The following is a 21749-nucleotide window of genomic DNA, read 5'->3' as shown; positions in this document are numbered from 1 at the left end:
CAGCTGTCTGTTCACCTTACAGTCCATTCATCCAACCCAAACTTCATCAGCTTGCTTGCAAGAATGTTGTGGGAGACAGTATCAAAAGCCTTGCTAAAGTCAACGTGTATCACGTCCACTGCTTTCTCTACACCCACAGAACCAGTTATCTCATCATAGAAGACAATCAGGTTGGTCAGGCATGACTTGCCCTTGTTGAATCCACTCTGCAATCATATTGGCCAATGCCCTCAGCCCCATCAGGTGTATTGCATCTGACCCCCTGGACCTTCTTCTCCTCCAAGTGCTTAGAAATGGATTCTTTGAGGATCTGCTCCATGATTTGTCCAGGAACTGAGGTGAAGCTGACTACACTGTAGTTCCCTGGATCCTCTTTTTTCCCTTTCTTAAAGATGGGCACTATAGTTGCCCTTTTTCCAATCATCCAAAACCTCCCCCAATCACCACACAAGTTTTCAAGATAAGGTGGCTCTGCAATTATATTGGCCAACTCCCTCAGCACCCTCAGGTATATTGCGTGCAGCCCCATGAACTTGTACACATCCAGCTTTTCTAAACAGTCCCCAACCTGTTCTTTCATCACTGAGGGCTTGCCATATTTGCTATTCTTCTGTACATCGGGATAGTTTGTTCCTGTGCCCTCAGTAAGGTTTCTCTGAAATACAACCCATTTCCTGAACTCCCTCACCAGCCTCTGCTCTCTCCTTCTCAAAAGCCTCTCTTCTCCCCTCTTCTGAAAACCCAAGAATTTGATCAAGCCAACATTTAAAGCCCCCATTAATAAGGAAGAAAAATAAATATCTGCCCTTCTAGTGCTTGCATAAAAATCTATAGAAAATACTGGCAGCACAGCATCATTGAACTACTTTACACTTTACCAAGAGTTTACACAGTTATTTTCACAACAGTTCTTATCTTACAGAGAGCCCCAGTACTACAGGAATATTCAAACAGCAAAAGTTACACTTTCTCCTATAAGAAACATATGATGATGCAAATCGATGCTGGATTTAATCTATTACATTTACTCAACTGTAAGATGACCCTGAATTTAAGATGTCCCCCTCCCCCTACCCAGTGATTAGATTCAATATATGGAAAATCTACAAATTTGTTGTAATATTCTATATAGAGAATCAGATTATTGAAGGGTTGTCTTTAATTCATCCCTCCCACCACTGCAGGGGAAATAAGCAGTGGGGAAGCAGGTGATATGGGAAGGTCAAGCAGCTTGCCCTCTGCTTATGCTGTCTCCTTGCCACCTCTGCCCCCTCCCTACCCCTTTGCAGCCTCACTTTCTATCAATTGCTAGGTTTGATAGGACAAATTTATATTACAAATTCATCTAATAAAATAAGGATACGCTGAGCCTCATCTCAAGAGAGAACTTCTGAAACTCTTAGAAACAATAGATTGTAGTAAAAAAAACCCGTAAAGAATGCAACCGTAAAACCTTATTCCCATTAAAACGTAGTCACTTCCAATTTCCTTCTTTGGTTTCATGCACTCACTTTCTCTCATCTCAGAGTAGACTGAAAACTCTTTACAGCAGCAATTATATCTCAGGGTATATCTTAGGGTATGGCCACACTGTCAACTTACTGCTGAACAAAAGGGGGATGGCCTTTGTCCCAGTCAGCTGCTCTGCATGCTTTTACTCCATAGTAAATGGAAATCATGTCACAATAACTAACCAGCTTTCACTGAGAGCAAAGTTACTGCAGTCTGGTTTCCACTTACTATAAGGAAAGAGCATGCAAAGAAAGCAGTGAACACACAGTAAAGTTCCACTCCTTTTCATCACATGGTAAATTATTTCTGGGTACTATATTTTTTCATATATAGCACACCCTTGATTATAGGACCACCTCGATTTGGAAGGTGAGCATGAAGAAATAAAATATCTTTGATAGAGGTGAGTGGCAGCAGCAAGGGAGCCAAGCCTGCTCCTGAGGCTGCTGCCAGCCCTGCGTGGTGGTTGGGCCCACAGACTAACCTAATACACCAGATCCAGGGCTTCGTGCTGAGTCCAACCCTGCATGCTGGCTCTGGAGCTCCAACCCCATGCGCTGCCTGGGACCATGCACACTGGCTCTTGAGCTACATGTGGGATCTGACTCCATGTGCTGCCTCTGGGGCTGCATGCCAAACTGGAACTGTGCATTCGGGTAACTCCCAATTTGCCCTGGTGCATGGTTCCAGGCTCAGCACACAGACCCAGAGCTAGCACACAGAGTCAGACCTAGCATGTGCCTCCAGAGCCAGCATGCAGTCCCAGACTTGACACACTGGGTCTGACCCAGTATGTGGCTTCAGAGCCTCCACGCAAGGTACACCTTGCACACCAGGCCCAGGGCCGTGTAAGACTCAGTGCACTGTGTCCAGCTGCATACCAACCCAATTTGGTATGCAGTTGGAGATGGAAACTCCCCACGGGTCCAGACATCTGGCGACACTGCCACTGCTCCACTTCCCCATAACTCTGCCATATTTCCAGACCCTATAGATCCCTTTTCCTTGTATATAATATACACCCCTATTATCCCTAGCCAGTTTTCAGGAAAAAGGACAGATTATATGTGAGAAAATACAACATATATTGTGAGTGTTTGCAAAGATCCTTACACAACAGAGCCTTGATTCTTATTATATCTTCTTGGTTTCCACACAATTCTCTTCTTCCACAGCACAACTGAAAATAGTTTAATCATCCTTCTGTGTTAAGGTCAAAAGAGACCACCAAATCATCTGTTCTGACCTCCCATAGAACCCACTTAGAGCAACCCATAACTCATGTCAGACTGAAGCAGATCTTCCAAAAAGGCATCTGGCAATGTTCACACAGCATGCACCTCAGCAACATTGTTTTTGTCTCAATAATAGTGCCAAAGCCTCCAGGATCTGACTCACAAAAGTCTCACTGAAATCAGTAGGACTGCTCACATGGAACAGGTCTTCAGGATCAGGTCCATGACAGACACGCTGACCAGACCAGCATTTATCTATCTGTAAAACAAATTGATAAAAAGCCTGCAACTTTTAAATGAAGAAAATGTACTTACAAAAGCCACACCTGGTGCCCCCTTCAAAGATGAATCCATTAGGAACAGCTCCGTATCGACGCAGGTCTGAGAGTTTCCACTGTCCCATGACTGTGGGTGGGACGTCTTTTACAAGGACTAGAATGTCATTGCAGAAGTGCAGGGTAGCAGGTCCAGTCTCCAGTTTAGTTCCAGGGGCTACAGAAACATGAAACCTGTGAACTATTAAGGGAAAAAAACCCAGAAAGAAAATGGTTAATTACTGGAGCAAACAGAAGTAGGCAAGTCTGTCTGTAACAAAAATCTTTGCATTTACTTCTTCTATATAAACCAGTTGTGCCCAGGCTTTTTCGCTGTTGGACCAGATGGAAGGTGCTCAGTTCAGTGGGGCGGATCCAGGCAGAGGGCCCAATCTAGTGCTTAAGGTAGCAAGACAGGGTCTGATCCGGGCATGCGGGGGATTGGGGAGTAGCCCAGCCCCAATCAGGCCCTACAGGGGAAGGGGACATGGCCCAGTCCCATAGCGCTTGGGAATTTGACAGCAAAGGAGGATGGCAGTACAGCTTGCCACTGCTCCCATGCCACTAAATTTCCCACCCCATAGAGAGCCCCACAGACCAGATGCCATGGGTCCATGGGCCAGAGGGTGAGTATCTTAGTCCACAGGCCAGAGGGTGAGTATCTCTAGTACAGACCAAGCCACAGCAACTAGGTCATTTAGATCCATCATTATCCAATAAAGAACTCAGAGCACTTTTTTCCCTATGGTTTTTGTTGATGCCCAGATAGTTCTGAAATGGCAGCCTTGAATTAGCTGCTCAAGGACTAGACCACGAGTAGGCAACCCCCGGCACACCTGCCAAAGAATGGCACATGAGGCCATTATGCTCGGCATGCCACAGCCAGCCTGGGTTGTGGGCAGCTACCAGACATGGAGCCTGGGCTGCTCGCAGCAGGTGGCCAGGAGACTGCCAGCCCTGCTGCAAGCAGCCTGGGCTCCCCAGCAGGCAGCAGCTGCCCAGAGCCTGGGCTGGCTGTGGCAGGCAGCTGGGAGGCTACAAACAGTTGTGCTGGGCTCTGTGGTGGCAGCAGTTGTGTATACACCTCAGGGCACAGAGCTGGGAAGGGGACTGGGGCAGCACAACCCTGACCCCTGTCTAGCTGTGCACCCCAAGGCATAAGTGCGGCTACCACCACCACGGAGCTTGACTGGGGCTCTAGAGCCCAGTGCAGCTGTTTGCAGCCTCCTGGCTACCTACTGCAGCTACCCAGAACCCAGGCTGGCTGTGGCAGGCAGCCAGAAGGATGCAAACAGCTGCACAGGGTTCTGGTGCCCTGGCCAGGCTCCTTAGTAGTGGTAGCTATGCATACACGTTGGTGCACGCAGCCGGGAAGGGGCTGTGCAGAAGCACATGCAGATGCAGGCAACATGGAGCTGAAAGAGCTAGGTGCCTGCAAGGGGTGCAGCATGTTACATGGAGCTACACAGCAACACACTGGGGCTCATGGGGCTGCAGCACTGGTGAGCAAGACAGGGCACGAGCAGTGCAGCCCAAGATCCCCCCCACGGCAGAAGGTAGAGGCAGCTGCAGGTGCTGCCCCCTGCCAGCTGCAGCCCTGGCAGAAAGACTGGCTCCCCTTGACAGCCCACCTGGGTAGCCTCAGGGCTGTACCATCTCCATGCCTCAGGACTTGTGCTCACCACATGCACAGTCTGGGAGCTGCACCCAGGTCAGTGAAATGGCACTTCAGGCTGCGAGGGGCAAAAGTAGGTGGCTGGAAGCTCCAGGTTAGCTGGGGTTTGTTGTGCTTCCCCTGGCCCCTTCCCCACCCTGCTCCCCAAGGTGCATATGCAGCCACTGCTAGCAATGAGCTGGGCCAGGGCTCTGGACCCTGGTGCAGCCATTTGCAGCTGCCTGCTGTGAGCAGCCCAGGCTCCATGATGGGCAGCAAGGGCCTGCCCAGGGTCTGGCAGGGGTCCAGAGCCCTGGCCCAGCTCATTGTTGGCAGGGGCTGCGCATGTACTTTAGGGAGCACAGCAGGGAAGGGGCAGAGACTGCCCCTTCCCTGGCAAGAATTGGGCCTGTTGCAGTTCCCCTGCCAACCGTCCCTGGTGCACCAACATCTTTAAAAGTCCAAGGTGCAGGATTTTTGGCACTCGACCCAAAACTATTACCAACCCCTGGACTAGTCCAACTTAGCTATACAAGCAATACTGCCCAGCACTGAGTCACAGTCCAGAAGTACATCTAATTAAAGACAAATTCTTGGTGCAGGCCCAGCTACAGTGTAAGCATAAAAAGTACATTTTCTCTACCTGTACTCTAACATTTCAGCATATTTCTCAAGTCCTCGCATGTACTCAAGAACTACAAAAACTACTCAGTTCCTCAGCACTCTGTTCAGATACAAATATGGCACTTGCTTCCTTTAACTCTGCTAACTCTCCTTCTTATGAAAATTCTTTCCTTCTTCTCAACTTGGTTTTCTCATCTGTCAAATGCCATGAGCTTATACTAGGCCTAACTCTTGCTTCTCATCCAAAAGCTCTGCTGTATTCTTAGACAAACGACCCTCTAGCTACAAGTCAATACTTCACCCATGATCTGCATTTGGTAACTTTCTAAGGTTCTATCAGAATTAGCCACAAAGTCATACAAGAGAAATGCATGAGGGGCCAGGGATAGATCTCGCTACAGCTCTTCTTACAGCCCTGACTCTAATAATGCTGGGGAGCAAGTCTATATTCATGTGATGTTCTAGCTTTGATATGCAATTGTTCACCCCACTTATCAATAAAAATCTACTAATGCTCCCAAAACAACAAATCCTTAATTAAATCCTTATTACAGGCAACCCCTTGCTCAACCCTTAAATCTTTGAACACTGATCGGAGGAGTTGTACTGGGAGGTATTTTACTAGTAAGCTACAAGACTTTAAGTTTGGGAGATCTATTCTTCTACCAAATATGGTGTAAATGGTGTAAGCCACTAACTGGTCATGCCACAGCTGCATAAACCAAAGATCAGCAAATAGCGTTCCACCTCTATACCAACAACCCTGGATCTGTACACCTCCAAATCTGCGAGAATTTCAGACCTGAAGTAAAACTTTTTGGTACAGGCCCAAGTACAATTTAACCATAGAAAGCAGAAGTTTCCATATTGAACTGCAATGTTTTCAATGGGTTTCCCAAGGCTTCACTCCCACTCTGCACAGAACCATCAAACTTGCTCTGTTACTTAGTGCACTCCCTTTAGGATTCCCAATTTCTCTTAATTCTACAAATTTATTCTCTAACCTCAGCTCATCCTATGAGCTCCAGTCCATCGAGGTCCTGTTATCTCTGTCCTGTTGCTCACAATCTCATCTCTCAGCCCCCTCCAATTTATAACTGATTTCCTTAATTCCACTGTCTCCGCTACACTTGACTCTTGACCATCTCTACTATCTAGCCTATGAACCATATTGTACCGGCTCCTGCTACAGAAAACCAGCTATTTCTATTTTAAATTTACTGCCCACCTCCATTGCTGCAAAATAGCGCGACTTCTCATCCCTAAATCGCATAAAAAATATACCTCCCAATATATTGTAACTGCCTCCTCAAGCCCTTGACCTTTGTTCTTCTTCCCTCTCAGCCCAGAATCTCCCTAACTTCAAGACTACCAAGACTTAGTGTGAATTGCCTCTATCCCGTCTCATTTTCCTTACCTTCCAGTATCTTTTTCTCTTTTATATCAGTTAAAACAGTGGTTAAGCTTTTTAGAGTTAAGATACCCCACAGAAAATGCCGGCTCTTATTTTTCACTCATTTTTTAACAACAGAAAAATAATAGAGCAATTCTTCTGTTGCACAGAACTAAGAAGGACCACAACAGGGCAGAATATTTTGAACCTACTGATTCCTATTTGAAATCCCTGGGTACAACTTGTGAATCATGTTTGCTCACCTAACAATGCTAATATTGCATAGCATCCCACAGCACCCCTAAAAGGATCTCAAGGCATCCCAAGATACTACAGCACCCTGAGTGAAAATCACTGCAGTAGAGTCAGATCAAGAAACCTACCAAACTCACCTGACTTCGCACTTTCCTAAAGGTCTCTTATTGTGCTTAAATCTTATTTTCACCTATCCTCAAAGTTTCTCAGGAAAGGGCTGCATTTCTATTTATACTGTGTATAGCAAAAGCCCATTACCATTAACAGATACATTATATACAAATAGATTACTATCATCATGATCATCAGCAAATAATAAATGTCTGTCATGCTAAACTTTGCAATATACTAAAATCCAATTACTCTGGATTATCTCTATGAGAACACTATTACTACTTTGTGGTCACTACAACACAAGTTAGAATCACAGAACAGAAAATGAAGGACACCTAGAAGTTAAGAGGAAAAGGTATTTCCAAGAATGGTATCTTTTCTGTGGGATTTTGCTGTTATATGGAGTCAAGATCAGAAGTTACCAGAGCAGCACATTCTACAGACTGGACAGGGAACTGGGAGCTAAAACCTTAGAAAACAGAGATAAAAGGGACCTCAAGAATTCAACTAGTCTGTCCCCTTATCACAAGGAAAGATCAAGTGTACCTAATTTAGCCAGTCCCGAGTTCTAATCATGGCTCTGCCTTTCAGAGTTCTTGTCCTCTCTGAGCCCAAGGACTCATAATAAATCCAAAAACTATTGACACAAGTAATTTATAACTCTCACAGCTACTTGAAAGGGTAGGAATAAAACTCTGGCCTTTTAACCCATGCTTTCACTACCTGACCCAAATGTAACAGTACAACCCAACTGCCAGTACTAATAAGTACGTACTAGTGATACACTCCTAGTACACAGTATCACACATATGACCTACTGTCCATGGCACCTAATCTGATCTTGTGGAAAAGGTCTTTCTACTCTGGGACCAGCAATAATCTTCTCCTGAACTGTACCCAGATTTTTGTATGTCAGCTCTGATTTGGTTTGGTTTTTCCAAGAGGGGGAAAAAAAGTAGGACAAGACAAAGTTTACCTTCCCCCAAACTGTAGCGGATCCGGACATCCCATGCATACATAGTTTCCTTATTTTCAAATCCCAGCATCACAACTTGAGACAGACAGATGATGGCAAGTGTGTGATTCAAGCCCTCATAGGAGAGCCCAGGATCCAGGCCACAGATGTCCTCCAAGGTCACACTACTCCTCTCCTTATGCCCTTTCACTCTCTCAGATTTATCCTTGTACACCAACATGAGTAAGCAATCTGAAAGAAGCAACATTGTCAGAAAACATGAAGCAGAACAGTCAATATAATTCTCAGGACTCAGCTTCAACAGTTAATGTTTTTGGCAACTGCATGGTTGCAGTCTGAGCTCACCTTGTTAAGGTACATTTCTAGGCCCTGTGTCTGTGAAGAAAGCTTGAAAATATATCTCAAGTCTAACTTACAGGCTCAGAAATAAGAAGGCAATTAAAAAGACCTCCAAACTGGTCATTTGCTTTCAAAAGCTAATGATTTGTGAGACAACCTGATAATTTGAGGGGCTTGACTTGTGATTTTTGAATGTTTCCAATTGGCATTACTGTAATGTAAGCTTTTACTTTAGGAAGGCTAGAGTTAGCAGTATTGTCAAATCCTCTTCCTTTAGAAGGCAGCAAACCTAAATGAACTTCTTATAGTAGTTCCCAGATTACTCAACTATTAAGTGGTGAATGGATTATATTGCCAGAAAGGCTGTTGGTCTCAGCTCAGGCGGCCTTGTAAAATATTCTGCAGGGGATACTGCTGCATAATCATTATGTGCTGTGCACCTTTATTTGTTCTCTATTCAGTCGCAGTCACCATTTTTTTAACCCATTCCTAAAGTTATTTTATTGCTTCATATCTAGGTAAAGCGATGAAACTATCACGGCACGAAGGGTGTGCTGGAGGCGAGCTTTTCACAGATATCCAGCTCAACAAGGAAAAGCACCACGGGTTGCATCCTTCTTTGATACAGCAAGGACACCGGTTCCACACAGGTTGCAGCTCCCCTTCTCACCCTGTTGTACTCCATGCTGAGGGAAATAAATGCAAAAAGCTCAAGCCAAGGCTTTTCCCCTGTAACTTCCATTGCTCACACCTAGTCCCAGGCTACAGACCAGGCAGCTGCCCGTGTTCCATTTTATGAATGTTAGGTGGGGCACTCCGAGGCCTGGCAAGCTGCCATTATGGCTCACATTTGGGCAAAGCACAGGCACCCCTCCAAAGAGGTGAAAAACAACTGAAAAATGCACTGTACGTTAATTAAAGGGAAACTTTGCAGACATGCTAGATTGCAGTATTGCACCTGTTACCAGAAACAGCTGCAAATACAAAGTTTAAGGGTGCTTTTTTAGATACACATTGCATAGCCCTAAGACACTTAAAGAAACAGCACGCTGACTTTAGACAAAAAAAGCTCAATTTTGCTATAATAAATTCCAGTTGAAAGTAAAATAAGTTGCACAGAGTAACAATATGCAGGGTTTGGAAGAATCGAGGTTTCAAATTTGGGTTCAAGAAGTTGGGATGCAGATGAAATATCAATGTTAGGAACTCCTGTCTTTATAAACCATAGACCTGATCAGCAGAGGCACTGAGGATACTGAATACTTAACACTTCCAACTGTGCAAAATTATTCCTAAACCAAAGTAACGGAGAAATAATACTCTACATCAGAACATAGAAATAGCTAATCACGATTCTAACATCCGTTCTTAGGTAAAGCAGACTCACAAAACATATACATATAAAACCAGGATTAGAGCTGGAAGTAATTTACTGTGCAACATTTCCCTGCAGGAAAACTTTGGCTGTGTTGTCAAAACTTCAGTCCCTCATAGGAAAATATCATTTCTGAGGAAAAATTTCAAATTTCTATCCAGGAAACATGGAAAGGGAAATGTTTGTTTCAGTTTAGCCTACAGCATTTTACTTTGGTCTTTTTAAAAACTGAACTGACGTGGTATTTCATGTCAATATGTTGATTAAATACTACCCCAGGTCCAACTACTACTATGTGTGGATTCAAAAAAAACCATGCCACTTAAAAGGCCAGGCTTTACAAACAAAACAAAAATAGACTAAAATGCCATTTTGGCATAAACTAAAAAAATAACAGTTGCTTTGAAATGCAAGTTTTAAGCAAGAAAACACTGGTATTTGGAAGTCGGTTCACAGCGAGTGATATAAGAGACATATCTTGTAATTGCCATGTGGAGTTTTTTAATGTCATATCCAATGTGCATCCCCCCCACCCGCGTCGAGCTGCACCGGACCTCAGCCTCCACATCTATTGCAAGCAGGGGGGGAAGCCCTGTGGCCGAGGGGGAGCACTAGAGCAGCCGGGCGCCTGTGACAAGCTCTGGACTTAACAAGTGCCGACTTTTTGCCAACTCTGCGGACAGCTTCCCATGGGGGCACCGCCAGGGGGTCGGGGCCAGGGCTGAGGCCACACTGATGGCTGTATTTGGGGTCAGGACAGGATTTCCCTCCCTGGTGAGAAGTGTTGGGGCTGGGGGGGGTTTCTGTACCGGGCCTGACCCTCTCTCCGGGAGCCTAGAGTGACAACAGGGGCAACATCGCCAGGGGGACAGGGCCAGCGCCGAGGCTGTGCCGAAGGCTGTACTAGGGGTCAGGACAGATCCCCCCCCACCCCCAGGTGAGAAGTGTCAGGGCTGGGGGGTTTCTGTCACAGGGCCTGACCCTGTCTCCGGGAGCCTGTAGTGACAACAGCGGGACGGGCGACACTGCCAGGGGTGGGGGCCAGGGTCGAGGCCGCGCCGATGGCCGTATGAGGGGTGAGCACAGATGCCCCCTGGTTTCTTCCTCGGCGGGCCGTACTGACACTGGGTCCCAGAGGCAGGAGGTGGCTCCCCGGGTCCCCTGCGGGCTGGGGGGCCGGGCGGCGCTCCCAGCCCGACTCCTCCACTCCACGCCTGTCGGGTCAGGACCGGCCCCACGACCCCACCCCGGGCCCGCGCGCCGCCCTTACCTGCCACGGGCGAGGGCTTGCGCAGCACCAGCCACCTGCTCTTCCACTGCAACGAGAGCACAGAGTTAGCCCGGGCCGGGACTGTGGGGACAGAGGGGCGGGGGGAGGGGTCCCTGGGGAGAGGCAAAGCGGGGACCTTTTTTCCATCCCTCCAGCGGACGTGCCCCTCCACCACCACGGCATCCGTCATCTTCAGGCATGGTTCCCCTCCCCGCCCGCCGGGGTCACTGCCAGCGCGCCCGGCCCGGGGCTGCCGCCGCCCCGCGCAATGGCTGCGGCCCGGCCCGGCCCCTGGCGCGGGAAGGATCCGCTGCCGCCTCCCGGGCGCCGCTGGGGGCTTGCGCTGCCGCGGGAGGGGCGCGGGACCCCCGGAGAAGCGACGGTTTGTGGGGAGGGGTTGTTAACTTCTCGATGACGTCGGCATCGAGTGGAGTCACGTGCCAGCTGTGCCGCCGGGGCCCCGCGGACCGCATGCAGCCCGGCGCGCGGCGGGAGCCGCCGCCATCGGCCACTTGGCTGACGGACTCCGGAGGGCGAGAAACCTCAGCAGAGCGGTCTCTTGACGAGGCCGTGTTGCCTTGCAGGCACAGAGGGAAGAAACGGGTGAGCAGCCCCGGTTTACTTCACCCCCGGGCCGCAGGGGTGCAAGGGGCCGCGCCAGCTCATTGGGGCCGGGCCCTTGGTCACGGCAGGATCCTCTGTCCAGTCTGCTCTTGAAAATGCCCACGACTTGCTACAGGCCTCTGGGGATCGGGGTTCAGGATACACCCAGGTAGCCAGCATGCGAGCCAGGCACTGGGTCCCAACCCTTTTTTGCACCGGGACACAGTTGTTAACATCTATGGCCGGTGCCGGCCCAGGAAATCAGTAGAAAACAGCCCCTGGCCGTGCCTGTGCCGGTCGCTCCAGACCCACAGACCCCCACCCGTGGCCCTGCCTGTGCCGGTCGCTCCAGACCCCCACCCCGGCCCTGCAGAGCCCATCGCTCCTGACCCACAGACCCCGACCCGTGGCCCTGCCTGTGCCGGTCGCTCCAGACCCGCAGACCCCCACCCCGGCCCTGCGGAGCCCATCGCTCCCGACCACAGACCCGCACCCGTGGCCCTGCCTGTGCCGGTCACTCCCGCCCCACAGACCCCCACCCCGGCCCTGCGGAGCCCATCACTCCCACCCCACAGACCCCCACCCGTGGCCCTGCCTGTGCCGGTCGCTCCAGACCCACAGACCCCCACCCCGGCCCTGCGGAGCCCATCGCTCCCGACCCACAGACCCCCACCCATGGCCCTGCCTGTGCCGGTCGCTCCAGACCCACAGACCCCCACCCCGGCCCTGCGGAGCCCATCGCTCCCGACCCACAGACCCCCCACCCGTGGCCCTGCCTGTGCCGGTCGCTCCAGACCCCCACCCCGGCCCTGCAGAGCCCATCGCTCCTGACCCACAGACCCCGACCCGTGGCCCTGCCTGTGCCGGTCGCTCCAGACCCACAGACCCCCACCCCGGCCCTGCGGAGCCCATCGCTCCCGACCACAGACCCGCACCCGTGGCCCTGCCTGTGCCGGTCACTCCCGCCCCACAGACCCCCACCCCGGCCCTGCGGAGCCCATCACTCCCACCCCACAGACCCCCACCCGTGGCCCTGCCTGTGCCGGTCGCTCCAGACCCACAGACCCCCACCCCGGCCCTGCGGAGCCCATCGCTCCCGACCCACAGACCCCCACCCATGGCCCTGCCTGTGCCAGTCGCTCCAGACCCACAGACCCCCACCCCGGCCCTGCGGAGCCCATCACTCCCACCCCACAGACCCCCACCCGTGGCCCTGCCTGTGCCGGTCGCTCCAGACCCACAGACCCCCACCCCGGCCCTGCGGAGCCCATCGCTCCCGACCCACAGACCCCCACCCATGGCCCTGCCTGTGCCAGTCGCTCCAGACCCACAGACCCCCACCCCGGCCCTGCGGAGCCCATCGCTCCCACCCCACAGACCCCCACCCGTGGCCCTGCCTGTGCCGGTCGCTCCAGACCCACAGACCCCCACCCCGGCCCTGCGGAGCCCATCGCTCCCGACCCACAGACCCCCACCCGTGGCCCTGCCTGTGCCGGTCGCTCCAGACCCCACCCCGGCCCTGCGGAGCCCATCGCTCCCGACCCACAGACCCCCACCCGTGGCCCTGCCTGTGCCGGTCGCTCCAGACCCCCACCCCGGCCCTGCAGAGCCCATCGCTCCTGACCCACAGACCCCGACCCGTGGCCCTGCCTGTGCCGGTCGCTCCAGACCCACAGACCCCCACCCCGGCCCTGCGGAGCCCATCGCTCCCGACCACAGACCCGCACCCGTGGCCCTGCCTGTGCCGGTCACTCCCGCCCCACAGACCCCCACCCCGGCCCTGCGGAGCCCATCACTCCCACCCCACAGACCCCCACCCGTGGCCCTGCCTGTGCCGGTCGCTCCAGACCCACAGACCCCCACCCCGGCCCTGCGGAGCCCATCGCTCCCGACCCACAGACCCCCACCCATGGCCCTGCCTGTGCCAGTCGCTCCAGACCCACAGACCCCCACCCCGGCCCTGCGGAGCCCATCGCTCCCGACCCACAGACCCCCACCCGTGGCCCTGCCTGTGCCGGTCGCTCCAGACCCACAGACCCCCACCCCGGCCCTGCGGAGCCCATCGCTCCCGACCCACAGATCCCCACCCGTGGCCCTGCCTGTGCCGGTCGCTCCAGACCCCACCCCGGCCCTGCGGAGCCCATCGCTCCCGACCCACAGACCCCCACCCGTGGCCCTGCCTGTGCCGGTCGCTCCAGACCCCCACCCCGGCCCTGCGGAGCCCATCGCTCCCGACCCACAGACCCCCACCCGTGGCCCTGCCTGTGCCGGTCGCTCCAGACCCACAGACCCCCACCCCGGCCCTGCGGAGCCCATCGCTCCCGACCCACAGACCCCCACCCGTGGCCCTGCCTGTGCCGGTCGCTCCAGACCCCACCCCGGCCCTGCGGAGCCCATCGCTCCCGACCCACAGACCCCCACCCGTGGCCCTGCCTGTGCCGGTCGCTCCAGACCCCCACCCCGGCCCTGCAGAGCCCATCGCTCCTGACCCACAGACCCCGACCCGTGGCCCTGCCTGTGCCGGTCGCTCCAGACCCACAGACCCCCACCCCGGCCCTGCGGAGCCCATCGCTCCCGACCACAGACCCGCACCCGTGGCCCTGCCTGTGCCGGTCACTCCCGCCCCACAGACCCCCACCCCGGCCCTGCGGAGCCCATCACTCCCACCCCACAGACCCCCACCCGTGGCCCTGCCTGTGCCGGTCGCTCCAGACCCACAGACCCCCACCCCGGCCCTGCGGAGCCCATCGCTCCCGACCCACAGACCCCCACCCATGGCCCTGCCTGTGCCAGTCGCTCCAGACCCACAGACCCCCACCCCGGCCCTGCGGAGCCCATCGCTCCCGACCCACAGACCCCCACCCGTGGCCCTGCCTGTGCCGGTCGCTCCAGACCCACAGACCCCCACCCCGGCCCTGCGGAGCCCATCGCTCCCGACCCACAGATCCCCACCCGTGGCCCTGCCTGTGCCGGTCGCTCCAGACCCCACCCCGGCCCTGCGGAGCCCATCGCTCCCGACCCACAGACCCCCACCCGTGGCCCTGCCTGTGCCGGTCGCTCCAGACCCCCACCCCGGCCCTGCGGAGCCCATCGCTCCCGACCCACAGACCCCCACCCGTGGCCCTGCCTGTGCCGGTCGCTCCAGACCCACAGACCCCCACCCCGGCCCTGCGGAGCCCATCGCTCCCGACCCACAGACCCCCACCCGTGGCCCTGCCTGTGCCGGTCACTCCCGCCCCACAGACCCCCACCCCGGCCCTGCGGAGCCCATCACTCCCACCCCACAGAACCCCACCCGTGGCCCTGCCTGTGCCGGTCGCTCCAGACCCACAGACCCCCACCCCGGCCCTGCGGAGCCCATCGCTCCCGACCCACAGACCCCCACCCATGGCCCTGCCTGTGCCAGTCGCTCCAGACCCACAGACCCCCACCCCGGCCCTGCAGAGCCCATCGCTCCCGACCCACAGACCCCCACCCGTGGCCCTGTCTGTGCCGGTCGCTCCAGACCCACAGACCCCCACCCCGGCCCTGCGGAGCCCATCGCTCCCGACCCACAGATCCCCACCCGTGGCCCTGCCTGTGCCGGTCGCTCCAGACCCCACCCCGGCCCTGCGGAGCCCATCGCTCCCGACCCACAGACCCCCACCCGTGGCCCTGCCTGTGCCGGTCGCTCCAGACCCCCACCCCGGCCCTGCGGAGCCCATCGCTCCTGACCCACAGACCCCGACCCGTGGCCCTGCCTGTGCCGGTCGCTCCAGACCCGCAGACCCCCACCCCGGCCCTGCGGAGCCCATCGCTCCCGACCACAGACCCGCACCCGTGGCCCTGCCTGTGCCGGTCACTCCCGCCCCACAGACCCCCACCCCGGCCCTGCGGAGCCCATCACTCCCACCCCACAGACCCCCACCCGTGGCCCTGCCTGTGCCGGTCGCTCCAGACCCACAGACCCCCACCCCGGCCCTGCGGAGCCCATCGCTCCCGACCCACAGACCCCCACCCGTGGCCCTGCCTGTGCCGGTCGCTCCAGACCCCCACCCCGGCCCTGCAGAGCCCATCGCTCCTGACCCACAGACCCCGACCCGTGGCCCTGCCTGTGCCGGTCGCTCCAGACCCACAGACCCCCACCCCGGCCCTGCGGAGCCCATCGCTCCCGACCACAGACCCGCACCCGTGGCCCTGCCTGTGCCGGTCACTCCCGCCCCACAGACCCCCACCCCGGCCCTGCGGAGCCCATCACTCCCACCCCACAGACCCCCACCCGTGGCCCTGCCTGTGCCGGTCGCTCCAGACCCACAGACCCCCACCCCGGCCCTGCGGAGCCCATCGCTCCCGACCCACAGACCCCCACCCATGGCCCTGCCTGTGCCAGTCGCTCCAGACCCACAGACCCCCACCCCGGCCCTGCGGAGCCCATCGCTCCCGACCCACAGACCCCCACCCGTGGCCCTGCCTGTGCCGGTCGCTCCAGACCCACAGACCCCCACCCCGGCCCTGCGGAGCCCATCGCTCCCGACCCACAGATCCCCACCCGTGGCCCTGCCTGTGCCGGTCGCTCCAGACCCCACCCCGGCCCTGCGGAGCCCATCGCTCCCGACCCACAGACCCCCACCCGTGGCCCTGCCTGTGCCGGTCGCTCCAGACCCCCACCCCGGCCCTGCGGAGCCCATCGCTCCCGACCCACAGACCCCCACCCGTGGCCCTGCCTGTGCCGGTCGCTCCAGACCCACAGACCCCCACCCCGGCCCTGCGGAGCCCATCGCTCCCGACCCACAGACCCCCACCCGTGGCCCTGCCTGTGCCGGTCGCTCCAGACCCACAGACCCCCACCCCGGCCCTGCGGAGCCCATCGCTCCCGCCCCACAGACCCGCACCCGTGGCCCTGCCTGTGCCGGTCACTCCCGCCCCACAGACCCCCACCCCGGCCCTGCGGAGCCCATCGCTCCCACCCCACAGACCCCCACCCGTGGCCCTGCCTGTGCCGGTCACTCCAGACCCACAGACCCCCACCCCGGCCCTGCGGAGCCCGTCGCTCCCGCCCCACAGACCCCCACCCATGGCCCTGCCTGTGCCAGTCGCTCCAGACCCACAGACCCCCACCCCGGCCCTGCCCATCGCTCCCGACCCACAGACCCCCACCCGTGGCCCTGCCTGTACCGGTTGCTTCAGACCCCCACCCGTGGCCCTGCCTGTGCCGGTCACTCCAGACCCACAGACCCCCACCTCAGCCTTGCCAGTGGCTGTCACTCACAACCCACAGGTAGGGTTGCCAACCCTGCAGGATTTCCCTGGAGTCTCTAGGAATTAGAGACAAATCTCCAGGAGACCGAGAGTCATCTGGGAGATAAATGATAAGCATTCATTAAAACAAATATTAACTGTTGAATCTGATTCATACAGATGTCTAGTGGGTTTTTAAAATGTAATGGTAATGTGCATTTGCCTTCCTGACGTAAAGTCATTAATGTCATTACATCATGTGATGAAATCTCCCCGAATAGATTCAGAGTTGGCAACCCTACCACAGGCCCCGACCCCCAGCCCTGCTGGTGCCCATCACTCCGGTCCTGCTACCCCCATGGATGACCATAACAACTGGACCAGTCCTGTTGGTGCATCTCACTCCTGACCTGCTGCCCCACCCCAGGACACAGCCTCCCAGTGTGTTGGGCAAGGGGGGCCTGGCGGCCATGTGCCATTCCCAGAGTTGTGCACCCACAGCAGGCACGGGCTGCAGCCTGGCCAGACTGCCATGGGCAGGTCCCAGTGTGGGAGAGCAGAGCAGGGAGCACAAGGAGTAATGTGGTGGGCACTGCCCTTATCTCCTGCCACCAGCCATTTGTGCACTGGGCTTTGGCTCTACCCTACTGCCATGAGCCAGCCACCACTGCTGCTTTCTTCTGCAGCAAATGGAAAACCCAAATCCCCGTTTATTAACTCAGAATTAACATACGATGAAGCACCAATAGCATCTATTTTTTTCAAAAATGTATATAAAATATGCTCCATTTTTCAAATTTATTCATAACCCTTGTGTATATTCTTGTGACCCACTTAAGAGAAATGCTGTGCTAGAGCACAAAGGCAGAAATGGCTGATAGGTTTGAAAGGATCCCAGGGCACCCCCTGGTTCCACCGCACTCTGACTGAGAATCACTGCCTGAGAGTAACCACAGATCCAGAGGCTGGCACACCATGCTGCTCCACCTCCTTGCTGGACTGCATTCAGCGCTTCTGCCTGCCTGCCTCTGCCCATGGGGGGGAGGTGGGGAGAGGTGGCAAGGAAGATGGGACACCAAAATACAAGCTCAGCCAGGGTGCCATTTTCACTAAAGCCTGCTCTGAACAAGAGGCAAGGTAGATATGCACGCAGCAGATTAACTAAATCAGAGATGTATAAGTTTTTGTAAGCGGCTGATCACAGCATCTGATTAAGTAAGCGGGGAGGGGGGCAAGGCCAGTCCTGGTCCCTGGAGGTGACAGCAACAGAGCAGACGGAATGGGAGGGCGAGGCCAGCAGAGCACCCTTCTTGCTCCTTTGAGGTTGCACCACTGGCCTCACCCCCTCTCTGTCCTGTGCTGCTCCCTCCCAATGTGGGGGGGGGAGCAGCAGACCCAGGCCAATGCCGCGGAGGTGAAGGAGCCTGGCCCGGCCCTGAAACAGAGGTGGGAAGGGCGAGGGGGAATGGGCCTTGCCCCAGAGTGGAGGTTGGGGGGGCGCTGGGCCATGCAGTGGCAGTGGGGAGGGTGGGGGGGGCCAGGCCCAGCCCCTGGCAGAGTGGAGCAAAGGGGGAGTGGCCCTTCCCCCCTGCTCCATGGAGGAGATGGCAGCATGGGGTGGAATGAGGGTGGGGCCACCACGGCAAGGGGGGACAGGGAAAGCGGCCCCAAACCCAAACTACCGGGGGAGGAATGGGATCAAGCCCAAAGCAATGTGGGGGGGTGCAGGGGAACAGGGGCAGGCCCAAATTGGGGGGTGGGGCCAGACAATGGGACTGGGGGTACAGGGCCGGATGCTGGGCTCTGTCCCCACCAGCCCCGGGGTCGAGGGTGGGGGGAGCGAGCCTGGCCCAGGGCCTCTATCCCCACCCGCCCCCCGGCCGGCGACAGAGCAGATGGGCTGGTAGCACTGGCCCCGTCCCCTCACAGCAAGGCCAGCACCGCTGGCTCCGGCCCCCCAACCCTGCAGGCGACAGCAATGGAGCAGACGGAGGGGTGGGCAGGGCTAGCAGCACTGGCCCTGTCCGTCCTGCTCCCTGCAGGCCACAAAAACAGAGAGGACAGTGGGCAGGGCAAGGCCAGCACCACTGGCCAGCCCCCCCAGTATTGCAGGTAGCAGCAACAGAACAGATGAGGGGGGCAACCTGGCCCCAGCCCTGAAGCAGCCAGTGGAGAGAGGGACACTGGGCCTGGCCCTGAAAGGGGGGGGGGAGGGAGGAGCAGGACTAGATGCAGGCCACTGTCCCCGGCTGCTCCCCTTCCTCCTCCCCCATCATTTTTGATGGCAGCTGGCTAGTATATAACTAAAGACCTACATGAATTGGCAAGGTTTTTCTACTGATAACCAACTTTCACTGTCACCTCCACACATCCAAACTTTGTCAAATTAATTTCATTGGGGAACTAAAGCTTCTCATGTTTCTGCTGAATTTGGAGGTGATTTTTGGTGGAAAGTCTAAGCAGACGTTTTAATGTAGGAGGTGATGTTCGTGGCAGCCTGCAAATACTATCTTAATTATTTACAGAGGAGGAGATTTTTGAAAGGTACAAAATAGCAGTTTAAACACCTAACTAGAGTCAAATTAAGTAGTTAAGTGTCATTTGTGCTTCTGAATAAGGCCCCCATCAATCCCCTACCCCCCCATGCCCCCAAAAAAACATGCTAGGTGCTTTAAATTTATAGGATGAGACATGAGGGAAGCAAATCGCAAAGAAATTAATGAGCTCAAGTAGGACTAAATAATCTCCATCCCAAGGTACTGTGAAAGAATTGGCACATGAAATTGCTAGTCTGGTAACAAACATTTTTAATAAACTGACAAATCAGGGGTGGCACTGAACCACAAGAGAACAGTAAATTTAGTAACTATACTTAAGAAAATGGGAAAAAGTGATTTGGTCAACCCCATCCCTGTTATTCTGACCTCTCAAACAAGCTTTAGAACAAAGTTCAAAGGAAAGGAAATTAATATAGTGGTAAATGGAAAATGTGATGAACCTGTAAATGGTACCAAAAGTAAATGGTACCAGATTAACCCAAGATCTTTCATTATTATGGAAAATTATTAGTTAAGATGAGGAAGATGGAAATCAGTACCAGAACTTTAACCTGGGTGAGGAACTGACAAAGAGGAAACTAACGGCAGGTTAAGCCAAAAAGAAAACTTGTCAGACTGGAGGGAAACTTCTAGAGATGCTCCTTAAGAATCATTCTTGAAAATTATCTTACTTAATAGTTTTATTAATGACCTTGGCACAAAATGCTGCTGTGCTGATGAAAACTGGGGGTGGTGGGGATGGGGGGGGTAGCATTTTCAATACAAAGGAAATTGAGAATATGTTATAAAAATGGATGACACTAATAACTGCAGAAACAGCAAATGAGTGGAGTGTAATCATTCAACAAGGTACTACTAACAAGAATTTCTAGCATAATCTAAAACAAGGAAGAACAAAATAGGGCCTGTGCGCCAAATCTGGACCGTGGAAGGATTTTGTCTGGCCTGCGGCATGTCCTTGGGCAGGTCCCTCCCAGCTCAGGCACAGAGGGCAGGCCAGGTCTGGATGCCCCACAGCACTAGACTTGCCTGCCAAGAGAATGAAGGTAGCTGCTGGCTTCTGAGTCACAGCTTCAGCACCAAGACAGCCGCTCCTGCCCTACTGCCCCAGCGATCAGAGGGAGCATCAGTACCTGACAGACTAAAGGACAAGATCTTGCACCAGGCACCAGGAGACAGGAGCCCAGCAATGACTGGCTGCATTCATGGAGCTGCTATTCCCAATCATGCATACTGTGTGGCATCTACAGCACACCCCTTTGGCTACCACTCGGCACTTGCCACCTGATGTGCCACACGCAGCCCTGCCCCGCTCCTCCACCTCCCAAACCTCAACATGCTGCCAAGCTCTGCTTCCACCCAGCCCTTTGTTGCCATCCCCTGCTCATTGTAGCCACACCCAGGGCTGCAAATGGCTGCAAACGCCCACTTAGGTCTCCCTCCCAGCGCCATTCTGACTAGGCTGATGCTAACCTAGCATCAGCTGAGCTAATACTCAGCACCAGGAATCAGGGAATCTGCAGAAAGAGCCTGATTGCCTGCCAAGACTGCAAAGCTGGCAGGAGCCCTTTGCGTTCTGCTGGCTCTGGGGCCCTTCAGCTCCTGGCACCTAGTCCCATCAGCCATGAAATTGCCGCTTACTGTTTGGGTTCTGCAGGCTCCCACCACTTAGCCAGGAATCCCAGCCCTGCCTGCCTGGTCCAGTCATGACCAAGCAAGAAACAGAGCCAAAATCTGGTCCCTGCATGCCCCTGCAATGGGCACTGGTTCCACAGGTAGGAATGTGTGGGGAGCAGATCACAGCTCTGCCCTGGGCCCTGGCCCGTGAAATTGGTGCCTGTCACAAGAACATGTTAGGAACAGATTGTGTGGCTCTGCTCTGCGTTCAGCCAAGATGGGGCTGCAGATGGGCAGGGAGTGGTACCCAAGAGTGGGATGGGCATACAGGGCCAAGGCTAGAATCCCTGGCTAAGTGGCAGCAGCCCACAGAACCCAAACAGTATGTGGTGGCCAGGACCCGCGTGGGCAGATGGATGGAATCAGCTGTTTAGGGAGTTTTGGTGAGCCATTATGGGGGGCAGGTGCTGACCCAGCCCTTGACAGCTCATCAAAACTCCCTATGTGGTCTGTGGACCCAAGTAATTGTCCACTTTTGATCCAATGGCTCATCAGTTGGAAATGACAGAGAAAGTAAAAGATCTGATTGTATTAACTGATCACAAGATCAATTAATTTTGAGCCACCAATGTAATGCAACCTTGCAAAAGCAAAAGCAATCCTAGGATTTATCACGCAACTTATTTCCATTAG

At 55.0% G+C, this 21749-nt stretch overlaps 1 protein-coding gene across 8 annotated transcripts in view; it reads right to left on the bottom strand.

Moving 5' to 3' along the window:
* The window catches only part of DOK7 (docking protein 7), a 104397-nt gene extending 92599 nt beyond the window's left edge, over positions 1-11798 (bottom strand). For 2 of the 8 annotated variants that reach the window (XR_016440678.1, XM_090035500.1), the window contains exons 1-4: positions 11198-11791; positions 11062-11107; positions 8078-8308; positions 3063-3263 (exon numbers count right to left, since the gene is read on the bottom strand). Coding sequence is in view for 7 of the 8 variants with exons in the window: in XM_090035500.1 (XP_089891626.1) it covers positions 3063-3263; positions 8078-8308; positions 11062-11107; positions 11198-11251 (532 nt within the window). In the remaining variant the exon portion in view is untranslated. Of the gene's footprint in view, positions 1-3062; positions 3264-8077; positions 8309-8856; positions 9069-11061 lie in introns of those variants that run through there. The other 6 variants (XM_090035497.1, XM_090035499.1, XM_090035494.1 and 3 more) reach the window with 4 other exon arrangements.
* Between the last annotated feature and the right edge of the window lie 9951 nt (positions 11799-21749).

This window comes from Crocodylus siamensis, chromosome 2, assembly GCF_052110815.1.
Source record: "Crocodylus siamensis isolate JL-2025a chromosome 2, ASM5211081v1, whole genome shotgun sequence".
NCBI lineage: Eukaryota > Metazoa > Chordata > Crocodylia > Crocodylidae > Crocodylus > Crocodylus siamensis.
This window is presented reverse-complemented; position numbering and strand designations above follow the sequence as displayed.